Below are 16,414 nucleotides of genomic sequence, written 5' to 3' on the forward strand. Positions count from 1 at the left end.
CACTTAGTTCTGTGGTGTATGCCAGTAACCTAACGTGATGGTACGAGCGAGACTGCGAAGCTCTCTTGCAGCGTCTACTCTTGATAAAGGTATAAGGAGTGTCGGTGCGCCAGCCTGGTCGCGTCGGGCAGCGTCATCGGCGAGGTGATCACCAACGATGCCACAGTGTTCCGGCAGCCACTGAAAGATGATATCATGTCCTCGTTCAGAAGCGCAATGGCAAGTTTCGTTTATTTTAGACACCAGCTATTCATAACTGCCACGTCGTAAACCTCGCAAGCTCTGGAGGGCTGCTTTCGAATCACAAAATATTGCCCATTTGTTAGAGGGTTCTTTTTCAATGTATTCAACAGCAGCGCGAAGACCGGTCAGTTCGGAACCTGTAGATGTCGTTACGTGTGAAGTCTTAAACTTGATGACGACCGATTTAGATGGTATAACAATGGCGCCCGTCGAATTTTCCGAGACGGAACCGTCCGTGTAAAGATGGATTCGGTTAGCGTACGAACAATGCAAAAGTCCCAATGTGATCTGCGTGAGAGCCGCGGTGGTCAGGCTAGCTTTCTTCACTATTCCCGGAACAGCAAGGTACACATGAGGCTTTTTCAAGCACCACTGAGGGGATGGCGGTCTTGTTGCGGGCGAGTGCGTCAATGACAAAGATTGCTCTGGAGAACGGTGCCTTGGGTCTTTTCTTGGGTCGAGATGTCGGTCTGGGAGTCTGGATATATGGCTGAACATGCGCCCGGAGTGCGTCGATAGCTATATAGGTCATTATTGGGTGGTCTCTCGCAGTGGCAATTGTTGCTACGGTTGAAGCACTTCAAGGTATCCCCAGACATGTTCGAAGGACTTGGCCTTGAAGGCTCTGTAGGACATGGAAGTTAGTTTTGTTAGCATTGGACAGTACTGGTTTGCTATGTCGCAAGTATCCTAGGAAGTGCGTCCTGTATAGTTGAAGCATAGATGCTACGGATGTGCCCCACGTTTTACCGGCAAGAAACCTTAGTATATGGGCGATAGGGGTAAGCCTTTTCTTCAAGTATGAGATGTGGGGGCTCCATGAAAGGTCTCTGTTGATAATAACGCCTAGAAATCGGTGAGATTTTGTGTTTGAAATTGTTTGGTGATCAATAGAAACGGGGTACCAGTTCACTGGCTTGTGGATAAAAGCGACTAAGGCGCACTTCTCGGTCGAAATGCTGAGGCCTTGAGCACGCAGGTACGATGATGTTAGGGAACCTGCTTTTTGGAGCCGTGCATGCACCTGGAGACGTGTAACTGCCGATGCCCATATGCATATGTCGTCATCATATATGGAAAGGTTGACTGTATGTCCAAGGATTGCAAGGTTGAACAAAGAGGGGCTAAGAACCCCACCCTGCGGGACGCCACGGCAAGTATAATTGTCAGCGGTTCGGCCATCTGCACTGTGCACAAAGAAGGATCTTTTGAATAGACAGATCCGAATCCGCCGAAACATGCGTCCACCAATTCCATTATTTTCCAGGGCATCAAGGATAGCTTCATGCGTTACATTATCATAGGCGCTTTTCACATCGAGGAAAAGTGCAACCGATATGCGCTTGCGGTGTTTCTCTTGTTGCACAGACGTCACGAGGTCGATGACGTGGTCAATAGAGAAACAGCCTCTTCTAAACCCAGTCATGGCCTCGGGGTATACGTTATGGCGCTCAAGATATCGCTCTAGGCGTCTGAGAATCATTCTTTCGATGACCTTCCCAACACAGCTGAACAGCGCAATGGGTCGGTAGGACGCTAGGTCAAGTGGCGTCTTTCCAGGCTTCAGGAGTGGTATCAACCGGCTGGACTTCCACCGCTCAGGAAAGGCACCATCATTCCATGACTGGTTGTAACATTCCAGACGTCGACCTCGGCGATCTTCACCAAGGTGGCATGAAGCAGCGTATGTGATGTCGTCTGGTACTGGCGGCGATGAGCGCCTGCATGTGGCCAGAGCAGCGTCCAATTCCTCAAGTGAGAAGGATACATTCAATCCTGGGAAGCGTGTCGCAGGAACCTCACCCAGAATTTCGCTATTGATGGTGACCACACTGCCCGCAATGAAGATTGCCTTATAGTTCTAGGACACCCTATCCCTGCTTGAAACTGTTATACCACAGTGTGTTAATCCGTCTGTCTGCCTCCTTCTTGATTTTGGATATTTAAAGTATATATATATATAGTGTTGTTTGTATAGCGAATTTGCCAATCGAATATGAATATACGAGTAAAGACTGGATTCGAATATCAAATTGGGTTTTACGTACTTCATCACTCTATAATAAATAACGGAAGAGTGTGATATAGGTAAATGCTCACAAATAACTTTTTCTGTATCAGCATTCTGTACATGCAATGTCGTTGCGAGTTCGTTACGAATTGCTGGGCCGTGCAAGTAGACAGTTTATTACGAGAAAGATGCGATATTAGGTTACATGTTAAGTGACCGTGGGACGATGACACTGACAAAATGAACGGCAGACACTCTCAGATGCAAGAGAGAGGTCGGCGTTCCCGGGTGGACTGAGAACAGTAGCCATGATCTCGCGCCTTGTTCTCGAACTTCTGCGTGACCAACCATTTTGTGCGAGAGCGCTCCATAAGTGCCAGCATGCACGCGTGACCGCGACCACGGCCGCGCCGCGTCGCAGAGTGTAGGGTCAAATAAGAATAAAGCTCCGGGCTGTATATTATTACAGCAAAATTAATTCTCTCTCTCTCTCTGAGCTCTGAATGTGATGAAAGAAAGCGGCCTGAACACTGCGTTGATCGCAAGCCAGAATGTGCCGCAGAAAACAGCGTCATATGTTTATATTGTTAGGGTCGACTCACATAGACTGAATTTTAATACGAAGGATCACTTCCTTCATAACCAGGGACTTTGCAATAAGTAAGGAGCTGCGCAGGCAGGTTTCAGTGAAGCATCGCTTTCAGCCTCCTTAAAAAAAATCAGTGCCATTCTACTCTGTGAAGAAGGATGGCCACAGAAGCTGTGTATGTGGGCCCCTTAATGGCTAACTGCACCTCCGCCGCGGGCCGCCCCGGCATGGCATGCACTATCTTCGGGATCAGCGCGCGTATGGGGAGTGCTCAATGCCTGCTTCACCTCCGCCGCGGGTCGCCCCGGCATGGCACTATCTTCGGGATCTGCCTACGTTTGGAGAGTGCTTAACGCCTGCGTCACTTCCGTCGTGGGTCGGCCCAGCATTGCACTAACTTCGGGGTCGGCCCCCGTATGGGGAGTGCTTAACGCCTACTTCACCTCCGCCGCGGATCGGCCCGACATTGCACTATCTTCGGGATCGGTCCCCGTATAGGGACTGCTTAACACCTGCCTCACCTCCACCGGAGGTCGGCCCGGCATTGCACTATCTTCGGGATTTTGTGTCTACGCACGGACACGATCCTGGAGGAACTAGCCATTAACAGCGGCTCGGCATTGCACTAGCTTGGGATCAAACTACGTATGGGGAGTGCTTAACGTATGCGTCACCTCCGCCACGGGTCGGCCGGGCATTGCACTATTTTCGGCATCGGCCCCAGTATCGGGAGTGCTTAACGCCTGCGTCATCTCCGCCACGGGTCGGCCCGGCATTGAACTATTTTCGGGATCGGTGCTCGGGATCGGGCTTAATGCCTGCTTCACCTCCGCCGCAGGTCGGCCCGGCATTGCAGTGTGTTCGGTATCGGCCCCCATATATTGAGTGCTTACTGCGTCATCTCCGCCACGGGTCGGCCCGGAATTGCACTGTCTTCGGGATCGGTCCCCGTATAAGGAGTGCTTAACACCTGCGTCATCTCCGTCGCGGGTCATCCCGGCATTGCACAATCTTCGGGATTGAGGGCCCCCGTATAGGGAGTGCTTAACGGCTGCTTCACCTTCACCGCGGGTCGGCCCGACATTGCACTATCTTTGGGATTTTATGTCTACGCACGGACACGGGGGGATCCTGGGGACCTAGCCCTTAACAGCGGCTCGGCATTAAACTATCTTCGGGATCCGCCCCCGTATAGGGAGTGCATTCTTAACGCCTGTGTCACCTCCGCCACGGGTCGGCACGGCAATTCACTATCTTCGGGATCAGCCCCCGTATAGGGAATGCTTAACCCCGGCGTCACCCCCGCCAAGGGTCGGCCCGGCATCGCACTATCTTCGGGATTTTGTGTCTACACAGGGACACGATCTTGGGGGAACGAGTCCGTAACAGCTTCGTTGTAAATGAAAAGAAAAAGAAAGAAAGATCGAAGGAACGAACGAACGAACGAACGAACGAAAGAAGGGGCTATGGTACAATTGATTGCGGGCAGCCGGCGCACGTGCCTTTGCCTGCCTGACACTATGGTCGGGGGGGATGGTGCATTTTGCGAAGACTAGACTGAATAGGTGCTGGCGTTGTTGGGGTCTCGGTGCTGACGCCCGTTATTGCCAATGGGTCGCAAGCCCCAAGGGTAGCGTTGGCCTGGCGGCCTGGGGCACTGGAAGCATCCGAAGGTCCCGGCAAAGCATGAGAAGACTGGTAACAGAACAACTTGTTTATTCTAACATAGCAAAAGAGCGGCCGGTCAGGTCGACCGAAGTGGAGAGACGGGAGAGCACGTAACTCAACAGTACAAATCGGAGCCTCTCCTGGCGTCCGGGGGCAGCTGCTCTTATACTCCCGGCGTCGCGGGCCAGAAGGAAGGTCACGGGATGAGCCCACGCGACGGCGGAGCATGAGCCCACGACGGCGCGCACGGTCGAGCCGAGAGACATGGTGAGCCGAGTGTAGTGACGCATCGCCAACCCGCCGACGGACAGACCTGCTGGCTCCTCACTTGGGGAGCTCCGCTCCCCCGCTGCCGCGCTTTGACAAGCGTGGGCACACACACACACACGCACATACGAAGACACGTGGCACTGAAACACGCCTGGACACGCTTGGCGGGGAGGCGTTGCGGCGGCGTCGAACGGCCCAAAATGTCCGCCGCTTTGAACGAAGCCCCGGCGTCCGTTGCATCCGCGCCGGCATTACCGCGCGTTGTAGGCGAAACGTAACAGCGTCTACGTTATTTTTCTTTTTTTTTTCTTTTTTGGGCGTGTATTCCTCCATACGCGAACTCAGTGCGTCGTGGGCGACAACATTCGTGGACCTCTTGCGCAACGGGATTTGACGAGACTTCTCAAACAGCTCAATGTTTGCGTGTTTTCGCCACCTTAGAGTGTGCATTCACAGAGTGTGTGAAGCGTCATGTTTGAACCCTTCTTTCATCCACGTGGAGCAGCATGAGAAGCAGGCCTAAATCAGACAAATCTCTCTAGTTCCCCTTCAGCCTTCATTGACCTTCGTAATCTCATTCACAAGGTACGAGAACTCGCTGCATGTGGGAAGGCAAAATGGCAGACACACTTACTAGCGTGGACCACATGAAAACCGAAATGGAATGTCGAAGGTGCGATAGCGAAACCGGAATATTGGGCTTGAGATGGAGAAGAGTGTGCTTGGTTAGAAGTACGACCCGTCATGCACTATTCCGTCTATGCAAAAATAAGTGCATCTTTATATGAGAACTCTCAGCGAAACATTTGAAAGCTTGTCCTTGTGCTTAAATTGTACTGTGCGCATTTTCTTTGACCACCATTGCTTACTCGTCTCAGTAAGGAGGCACGAAGTGCGACAAAGCGAAAGGATCATCAAAATAACGTTGCAGAGGAAGACCGAATAATACGTCATCATCATCATCATCATCATCAGCCTGATTACGCCCACTGCAGGGCAAAGGCCTCTCCCATACTTCTCCAACTACCCCGGTCATGTACTAATTGTGGCCATGTTGACCCTCCAAACTTCCTAATCTCATCTGCCCACCTAACTTTCTGTCGCCCCCTGCTACGCTTCCCTTCCCTCGGAATCCAGTCCGTAACCCTTAATGACCATCGGTTATCTTCCCTCCTCATTACATGTCCTGCCCATGCCCATTTCTTTTTCTTGATTTCAACTAAGATGTCATTAACGCGCGTTTGTTCCCTCACCCAATCTGCTCTTTTCTTATCCCTTAACGTTACACCTATCATTTTTCTTTCCATAGCTCGTTGCGTCGTCCTCAATTTAAGTAGAACCCTTTTCGTAAGCCTCCAGGTTTCTGCCCCGTACGTGAGTACTGGTAAGACACAGCTGTTATACACTTTTCTCTTGAGGGATAATGGCAACCTGCTGTTCATGATCTGCGAATGCCTGCCAAACGCAGAATAATACGTACAAACATGTAAACAGAAAGCACAAATTCGAAAAAAATAAACATACCGCGCAGTTGTAAAAAAAAAAAAGTTTAGGAAAGCAAAAGACAAGGTAAATCATACTTATAAATTGACTCGCACTTGATATTTTCTGTCCCAGTGCACTCACTACAAAAATCGATTTAGAAATCTTGGCGACTATATGCTTCGCCACGTATATCTGACGCGCACGTCGTTACATCCTCACGTTACATCCCCGTGACTCGCAAAGCTTGCGCTATGCACTTCACCCTTTAGCTTAGGAGCGGCAGCAGCCAGCTGTCGTAAAAAAAACCCGCTCTTGCTTTTTTTCTTGCCCACAGAGGTACTCGCATTTGCATTTGGCGCTGACGGGCGCAGGCAAAGTGGTTCCGGCGACGCGGCCAGCTTACGGAGAGGGCCCCCAGCGCGCCACTCCTGCTTTGCGAATCGCGTTCGCATATCGGCGACGGCAGCAGCAGCGCGTAGCCGGCGGCTGTCCTTGAGGGGCCCCCCTCGACGGCGACGTGACTGCGATCGGCGCGCGCGGAACGTAAACGACGGAGAGCACGCCGCAGCGCGCACCGTACACCTCCCGGAAACGCAACCCACGTGGTTCCGGCCGTGACGTGCATAGATGGACGCCGTGCGAAGGCTGGGTGCGGTTCGCTGCTCGTCGTCGTGCTAGTGTGGCCGCGTTTCGTACTACGTCGCGATCGTCGTAGTGCTCCGGTGACTGACAACACCCGCGAGCGAGCTCGCTTTCACCCGACCGAGGCTCGGGCACAGGCTTGGGACACGAAAGGCAGCCGCGTCGAGTGCCGCTCGGTTTGTGTGTGCAGCCGTGCGCGCGTGTTGTGTTGACTCTTCGCCGTGCGTCGTTCGGGCGCGCTCACGCGAGCAAGTGAGCGCGGCGGCATCAGCGCGGGAGATTCGAAGGCGGCATGAGTAAGTGGGACAGCGTGATGGCGCTCGCTTTGAGCGTATTTGTGTATGGCCTGATGTTTGCTTTGACGGGGTGAGCTGGACATTGCCTGCTGACGAGCTCAGAGCACTGAACATGTCTCGGGATCTGAGCGGCTTGCGCGAGCTGGAAGGTGTCTGGCCACCGAAAGGCGCGAGGTCTGCGCGTGTCTGGCGGTGAGCGGAGTGGAAGAATGACGCCAGTTGAAGCGCCGAGTTCAGCGCATTCCTTCCTATTGTCTTCGTACGATCATGACGCCGGCGGGTCTGCGTTGCAGACGGAACGTTGAGCCGTGTGTCTGGGGCTTTGTCAGTCGGAGGGCCGTGCTCGCCGCGTAGGAACGTCGAAGCTGTTATCTCAGCCAGCCTCGATAGCGAGCGGTGTTTCCGCGCGTCTCGGTATCGAACAATCGTCGCCGGCTCTGGTTAGGCTCCAGTCGTTGGAAGGTTGCGCGAACGCTTCGGAGCAGCACCCCGGAAAGCAAATCTTTCCATGATGCGTCCGACGCCCGGCGCTGCCGGGGTCTAAGCTCAAGCTGCATTGATTTTATGTGGGCGAGCAGATGCAGGAGCGGAAACCGTTTTAAGTCGACTGCACCTCTGCAGAGAACAACATGAGCTGCATGCGACAATTTCCAGAGCGAAATGTTCTGATAGAGTACAGGCTGACGTGCTTTCTTTCTTTGTTTCTTTTCGCATTAGGTCATTGAGAGATAAGTGACACTGTAGTTGCGATAGAGCTGTAATATATATTGAAATATAAATTATCACGTGCTTTGCAAGCTCGCAATAAACATTTAGGCTGTTGACACAAGGCGCGTTTCCTTCTGAGCGATAGTTCGCAAAAGGCACCGCAGCGGAAGAGGTTCTTTTAAGGCCTTTGGCGCCTCGTATCGAGGGTGTGAAAACTCCATGAAGATTATTGAAATACAGAACAGATACTACATGCGTTTAGAAAGCGAAGCAAGAGCCGAATCCACGAAGCTTTCGGTTCGTAAGGGCTGTTTGCCGTCGGCCTTCTCTAATATGTCCCACATCACGATTGGCTTGGCACCTGCTCTTAAGAAACAGTTCCGGCGTAAGAACTGTTTTTGTTAATGCGGATGCCGGTTCGCATTGTCCTGCTTTCCGATCACGCCAACCTGCGATTGCTGTCAAGAAAAACGCGAAAGCCACGCGTAATAAAAATAATAATAATAATAACTATGTTTTGTTGGTATGCTAAATGGTGGTTCCGGCGCGTCTTTGTTTATCTTTATTACGTTGCGAAAGTCTCAGCGAGAACCTCACCGCTGAAGCGTAGACAAAACGGTGACATGTTTCTGTTCTCGTCGGCCTCGTTTTTCTATTTTTCGTGTGTGTGCTTTCTTTGCTGGCGTACACTAATAAGCGTGCGCTTGCATGACCTGACGTCGACCGTGCCGCTTCCCGATGCCTCTTCGTTTATGTATGTGGATCTGTGGCCTGGCCTTGAGAGGCGTAGGCGTGCGTGTGGAAGCTGCGGCAGTTATGCCTGTGTGGCTCGCTACAAGTCGCATACGCACATGTGCAAACCCGCAAGAAAGTGAAGTACAGGTTAATAGCTGGACAGATAGAAAAAAAGAACGTTTATAAAAAATAAATAAATAATTGCTGCCCAAGCACTCCGTGCAGATGGTTAACAAGCGAAGATGAAACGTGCGGCCCAGGCGTTAATCACTGGGTTAATCCCGACGGTTCATTAAACGACGGCTTGGTAGGCTGCCAGATCCTCGATGCGCAGTTCTGCTTGCGCTTGGCTGCACGAGCATGTTCTTGTGCCCGGGCAGCAGCATCGGCGCGGCGTAAACGAGCTCGTCCCCGGTTCTGCTCGCGGCGTTGCTGATCTAAAGCTGCCTGCTCCTCAGGAGTACGTATGACGTGTGGCCTACCCATTTCGGAACCGATGAGAAACTCCTGCGCGCGCACTCGGCTGCGACGGAGAGCAACGACGTCACTACTGGCGCAGCCAATCATGCGCCTCTCTCTCTTTTTCGTGCGCGCGCATGGGGTTGCGCCGGAGGAGTTTCCGGCGTACAGGCGACATACGGGCGGACGGACTAATTGGCTAGCCATGTACAGCTTCGCTGTAAATTAATAAGACATGACCGCTGTGGTGTTTTCGGTGAGGTGGCTAGATTAGGCGTATTCTTTCACTTCTGAACAAGAACAGCATCAATCTGTCGTATAATGACTTTCCGCTCCTTCCTGGTACGATCCAGTCGTTTAACGTAACGATTGAACTTTGCAGCCCGGCAAGGCAGGTATTCCGCAGCGCGGATAGGCCGAAACATGGCCATACCAGACGGTGTGCTGTGGCTGGCTCACCTGGGTCGCGAGCGCCGCAGGTTGGGTCCGGCGACTTGTCCACTCTCTGAATGCAGGCGTGACTGCCTGTCGTGCTGGTGCGCAAACGGTCAACGGTCGGGAAAATGTTCGTAGGACAAGCTGGACAGTGTTTCAATAAAACTGCAAGAGAGCGCAGATGCAACGTGAAAAAAAAAAAAAAAAAAGAGCCATATACAACAGTCATTTTGTCATTCATTGCAAGAAGATGCGCTCGCAGTATGAGGAAAGAACAATCGTATCAGTATAGTTTAAAAGAAAAGCTGAAGTGGCGTATGCGCGCGTCACTTGCGCCTATCTGAAAAGGACATTTAATTTCTCAACCAACGCACGTAGCCGACAGTGTTCCCTCGTATGCGCATGCTCGTGATGCCTTATTGTATTTTTTTGTGTCGAACAAAAAAAGAAAAGGATCTTTAAATGGCTGGCTTTATCAATCAAAGTTCAGTTGGCAGTCATCGCATGGTCCTGTGGTATTTTCTTTCCGTGTCGTCCCTGTCTCTTTCGCGCTACTTCGCTGCTATGTCACCAAGGTATGTTATGCTGCTGGAGATCGGTTTGCTTCCGACACGCGTTCCTTTTTTCTCCGATGTCGTTGCACGTTCATCAGTATATCTTCGAGCGCGGTCTTTTTAGGTGCTCGCAGCCTCGCTTGCGACTTACTCAGCTGAGATTACAGCTGCTCTTGTGTTTGGTTCGTCAAGTTTACTTTGTAGGTTAACGACCTTGGCGTCTGCTGCCGTTGCCTCGCATTCTGTCGTTATCCCTCGAGAGCCAACCCGACGGGGGAAACATCGAGATAGGAAGAAGGAATTCATTTGAACTCAAAACAAGATTGTCCAACCTATAGTTGATTCTTCACTCTGGTTCTCGAGCTTGGCTTAGCGAATAGTTCAAACACTGACCACGAACCAACGCTGCCTTTCTCAAATTAGGCTCGCGTGTCCTCTCGAGAATTTAAGGGGGCCCCCTGGAAAAGCGCCACTGGACAGTGTCGTCTAGAGAACGAGTAATCGTGACACCTTCCGAGACATCCCAGACGACGTAGTCTTTGCGAAGTTGCGTCCTCCAGTTTGATTGAGACAAATTTCGTGGCAATAAACAAGATTTGGGCTCAACCGTCCTAACAGAAATGTAGCGGTGTGCCGCGCGCAAATGTTCGAAGCATTCAAATAACTAATCGAACAGTGTCTTATTCCAGGCGGTCTTCAAATCGAATAACGATTTTTCGTAAGTAAGAGTATTTTGCAGACCTGGTGCGTTTGCTTGTGGCGTGTGCGTGAGTATTTGCTGGGACATATTTGAGAACGTCAACTGTGTCCAATAAAGCCTAAAACAAGGAACGAGAGTGCGATGGAGCATTACAACTTACCTAGTGGAGCAGGCTACGTCGATCAGCGAGCCACGGTTTACCGACTATCACAGCGATCGTTCGCACACTCTGAAGAGCACTGTGCATGCTAACGAACTACGCATTTATTTCTAATAACGCATAATGTAACGCACAATGTAACGCACAATGTAATGACATGCACTTGCCGACGTTACGGATATTAAGCTATGTGAGCAGCTGTTTTATATTAATTGTGAGAACGGCTATTCATTACTTGAGAACTGCTCGATAAATACTCGGTTTGCTTCTGGTATTCCATTCGATCTCAAAAATTACGATTCGCACACCCCTACAAGAACGCTTTTAGTCCATATATTTACCGAAGCTGCAAAGCTTAGCCTTCACGTAGGCTTATTTCGTATGTATACTTTGTATAAAATCTATCGGCCCTCTTTGGCAATCATTGGCCCTTGCTCCGCGCGACCACATGCATCCTATAAAATCTACAGAATATCCAGAAAATCCGGAAATGAACCTGTTGCTATCGTTTAATAATTGGTATCCATCGAGCCCAAGCTGGTTGATTGCAGTAAGGCGTAAGGTATTAACTATAAGTGTATGACTAGTCTATAGATGTATAAAGAGACGTTTGTAGACTATAAGGTTGAAGGAAAGCGGTATTGTGTGTGAATTGTCTAAATAAATATTGATGAGGGCGGACTTCCATCAGTTTCGTTTATATAACGTCAGCAATGGTGTTTCCTGCACACATTAGAGTTTATTCATCGCGTAGACAGCGATTAACGCACAATGAACATAAAATATTTCAACAGTGGCCGAAAACCTGAAGGATCCCTCTGCTTAGAACAAACGTGCCAGCAAAGGGACTCGTCTTGGCCCTGACGCATGTAGGAGAGTGTCTTTGTCGACACGTTCGCTCCAGACTGAGGGCTTTTTTTTTTTTCGTCCACTGTATATCGCTTCAAATTTCTGTTTTATTTATGCATACTGCCTAGTTTTAATTAAGCTTTGAGAGTAGCTTTGAAAGCTCACACTGCAGCATATTTTGGCTCCGTCTTTTTCTGTGGATACCCATACTGTGCGAATAATAATAATAATAATAATAATAATAATAATAATAATAATAATAATAATAATAATAATAATAATAATAATAATACATACATACATACATACAACGAAATGTTTATTGTAGTGCCCTGGAAAAGCTACAGAGCATTCCTCCTCGTGTATTTAAACAGATAATACGCTAGACAAAATATACAGAGAAAACAAATGTGGTAGAGAAGACAATTTGAGATAGAAAAACAACAACAACAATGAAACAAATAGGGAAACAGAAAACGAGGAGGCGAAAGTAAATGGGAGTTAATCATACAACATGATTACCTACGTATAAACAAAACACAGGTACTTAGCTTCTAAATATGTCAATACAGGCAGTATACTTACTACAAGTTTTTAATAGTCGAGCTATATATGGCAATCTCCAATGCAACAAGGCCGCGCAGAAAACGTGAAATGCTGCTTGGTATACTTTTGCGGCACGGAAAATCGCACACGATCGAGCAGCTTTCGACAGTGTATAATGCCGTGGACCACCTTATAGAGGAACGGAAGGTGTGATTAAATACATCTTGATTTTAGAAGTGTGAGTTGAGGTATATTTGAGAGGGCTGGACAATGGTCGCCTGAACGGCAACGGCGAGGCTGAGATATATACATTTATTCCGGGCGCGTTCGATGAGTTCAGAGTTAGATTTGCGCATTTCGCCCCAAACCACAGAAGCATATACTCTAGAAACGGAAAGGCACGCAATAGAATACAATTTCATAAAAACGACAGGGAAGTGGAAGTCATGCGATATCCGACAAACAATATCAAGAGCGCGAAGGGTACGTTGTTTAGCATATTTAGCGTCTGAAGAAAAGTTTAGCGTTTTGTCAAAGTACACACCAAGATCTTTCATTTCGTCGACCCTGGGCAGTGGAGCATCCCGATGGGTGTATGGAAATTACACGTGGTGTAAAAAGGCATGTCGATTTGCGTGGGCTTTGTAATGAGAAGCTCACAGAAAGCTACATCAAATGATTTACTTCGGTCAAATTAAAGAGTAAACAGCATCTAACTGGCCCCTACTATGGACACATACCGCGCTGGAGGCGTGGGTCATAAATGTGACCAAATTCCTTGTTGTGGAGTGTCCTGATGCGAAGCCGTTCTTAAGCCGTTAAGATGTTCTTAATACTAACAGCATGTAGGGAATGCGATACAGACTCAAATACTTTTGACGCCGCGTAGAGGATATACATAGGCCGGCAGTTAGTAACTAGTAACTGCACTTCTATCACTCGATTTCTGTACGGGCACTAGCCATGCTACCTTCCAAGTGCTGGGAAACGTACTAAACTTTAGGGAACTGTTGAAGATGCGCAAGAGAAGAGGGACAAGCACGCTTCAATACGTCTTAAGCAGTGCGGGAGGGGGTATCAGCGCCTCAAGAAAGGGAAGGTTTGAGGTCCGTCTTACACTTCGAAACGGGGTCTTCATTGACAACAACTCTCACTTTTCTGTTCTTTTTTCAAGATTAGCCTGCGGTCCTGTCAGCTATGTTGTAATGATCACAGGCTTTTGCGGAAACCTTTCTACTGAAAAAAGAAGAGAGAGAGAGAGAGCAATGTTTTGCTAAGTAGACCATAAATACGATCGCTTTGGCGCAAACAAGGAAGGACGGAAAGGAAGGGAGGGGAATGTTTTGCGGTGCCAGCACAATGCATGCTGCAAGTGCTACCGGATAGAGCATTTATCACGCCCTAAAGTCGTTGAACTCATGCTTCGGAGGGGTCCTGTTTTCTTGGAATACGCTCAAGAGCGGGTTCGGTCGCTTTCGCGGCAAAAGAAGTTCGTGCCACGATGTACGAGCTGCTTCAGCGCACGACGTGAATTTATGAACACTGTATCGTCGTCTTTAAATAGATCAGAATAAATCTCTGAACCCCCGCATTTATTGGCTATACTCGCATCCTTGCTATATATGCTCCAATTTACCGCGTGAAAAGCGCGGTTTTAAAAGATTGCCTCAATGTTCTGTATTAAGCTAGCTCCTGCTACTTTATCGCTTCAGCAAATAAAGATGGAAAAAAGAGAGGAATGTGTCAGGAAACGTGCAACTAGGTATACGAAATGCGTTTCGCGTGTATATGGAATACCACAGAGCGGGTCGCGCTGTTGTAGTGACAGAAAAAAGAAAACAAGCTTACCGTTATCGTTGAAAAGGAAGGTATGCAATCAGTGCATCTTACCGGTGCTGACATATGGGGCAGAGACTTGGAGGCTGACAAAGAAACTTGCAAACAAATTAAGGACTGCGCAAAGAACGATGGAACGAAGAATGCTAGGCATTAAGAGACAGAAAGAGATCGGTTTGGATAAGAGAAGAAACGGGTATAGACGACATTTTAATTGACAAGAAGAGAAAGAAATGGCGCTGGGCAGGTTATGTAATGCGTAGAGTAGAGAGAGAGATATACAGAGGAAAGGGGAAAGGCAGGGAGGTTAACCAGAGGAGAAGATCTGGTTTGCTACCCTACGCTGGTGAGAGAGGGGAGGGGGAGGTAAAGTGATAACAAAGTAGAGATAAAGAAAGAAAGGAGCACAGACATACAATCACTCTTGGTCACTGTCGCCGCATACTGTCACCGCACAGCACAGTAGCGCTTGCAGCACTATAAACATCTGTTCCGGCTACAGTCGCTTGTCCAATTCTGTTGCCTTTAAAAACTCGCCCTCTGCTGCGATGGCTTGTGATGGTGGCATTTTAAAATAAGTTCCTCTGTTAGAGGTCTCCGGTCAAAGCGCGCTATTCCGATTGCGAGTGATCTTCTCTGTAAATTATAGCGAGGACAGTCACAGAGAAGGTGTTGAAGAGTCTCCTCGTTACCACAGTCACCAAACGAGGCGTCGTCGGCCCATCCGATTCGGAAAGCGAAAGACTTGGTGAAGGCCGACCCTAGCCATATTCGACAAAGCAGGGTAGCTGGGTAGCTGGTAGCTAGGTCCAGCTGGAATGCAAATGCGTAGAGAGGAGTCTAGGTTGTTTTGAAAACTTCCTGCGTTCCACAAGGATAACGTGATATCACGGCTGAGCATTTGAAGTTTTCTAGCGGCATCTGTCCTTGATAATGGTATCGCCTCCTTTTCGTCCCCTTGAAGAGCCGACCGAGCAGCGTTATCGGCGTGGTCGTTCCCTATGACACCACAGTGAGTTGGAATCCACTGAAATGTCACGTGGTGGCCCTTCTCAGTCAAGGTATGGATTAGTTCTCTAATCTCGAATACCAGTTGTTCGTGTGGCCCACACCACAGGGCTGATAGCAAAGACTGCAGTGCTGCCTTCGAGTCACTGAATATTGACAATCTTCGAGGTTGTTCTTGGCTCACGAGACGAAGTGCAGCGCGAAGAGCTGCAAGTTCCGCAGCCATCGTTATCGTTGGGTGACATGTCTTGGAACTGATGGTGGTGGATTTCGTTGGTGAAATCACGGCTTCAGAGGAACACTGGAGAGTTGGCGATCCACCCGTATAAATATGTACGTGGTCGGCGTACCTCTCGTGCAAGAGGAGCAGAGTTAGTTGTTTAAGAGCAGGTGATGACAGCTCAGATTTTTTGCCGATTCCTGGTATGGTGAGGTGCACTGCAGGTCGAGCCAAACACCATGGAGGAATCGATGGCTTAGTTGCGGGGGTGAAGCGTGATGAAAGGCAGGTGTAATAATCCGAAATCGTAGTACAAAATGATGCCTGCGGCTTTTCTGGCGATAGTGTTGCCAGATGGTGGGAACGGGCACGGGCAATGTGCCTAATGTGCACTCTCAACACTTCCACTGCAATGTGTGTTTGTATGGGTTGGTCCCGGGCGATCGCAATAGTCGCTACTGTGGATGTGCATTTTGGCAAACCAAGACAGACCCTGAGAGCCCGGGCTTGAATAGCCTGTAGAGCACGAAGATTTGTCTGGCAAGTGTTGGTCAGTACGGGCAAACTGTATCTCAAGAAGCCCAGAAAAAGAGCCCTGTACAATTCCAACATTGCATGCACTGACATTCCCCAAGTCTTTCTTCCCAGAAACTTGAAAAGTTGGGAGATTGCTGTCAGTCGCTGTTTCAAGTATGTCACGTGCGGGCTCCATGAGAGATCTCTATCAATGATTATGCCAAGAAATTTGTGAGTCTTCTCAGAAGAAATTATCTGGCCATTTATTGAGATGGTGTAGGGTGTCATTGGTTTGCGAGTGAAGGCCATCAGTGCACATTCGTCTGATGAGATTTCGAGACCTTGGTTGCGGAGGTATATAGTTGAGTAGCAGCTTTTTGAAGTCTTGCACGTATCTGAGGACGTGTCACACCTGAAGTCCATATACATATGTCGTCTGCGTACATTGATATCTTTATCGCTGCTGTCAGATGATCAACGAGAC

General features: G+C 49.2%; 1 protein-coding gene across 1 annotated transcript in view; it reads left to right on the forward strand.

The window, feature by feature from the left end:
• Nucleotides 1–6,858: 6,858 nt before the first annotated feature.
• Nucleotides 6,859–16,414, forward strand: part of LOC126521977 (rho GTPase-activating protein 18-like) — a 216,274-nt gene continuing 206,718 nt past the window's right edge. The window contains exon 1 of the mRNA XM_050170739.3: nucleotides 6,859–7,204. Within this exon, the coding sequence (XP_050026696.1) occupies nucleotides 7,201–7,204 (4 nt within the window). The 5' untranslated portion in view covers nucleotides 6,859–7,200. The remainder of the gene's footprint in view (nucleotides 7,205–16,414) is intronic.

The sequence above is a fragment of the Dermacentor andersoni genome, chromosome 6, assembly GCF_023375885.2.
Source record: "Dermacentor andersoni chromosome 6, qqDerAnde1_hic_scaffold, whole genome shotgun sequence".
NCBI lineage: Eukaryota > Metazoa > Arthropoda > Arachnida > Ixodida > Ixodidae > Dermacentor > Dermacentor andersoni.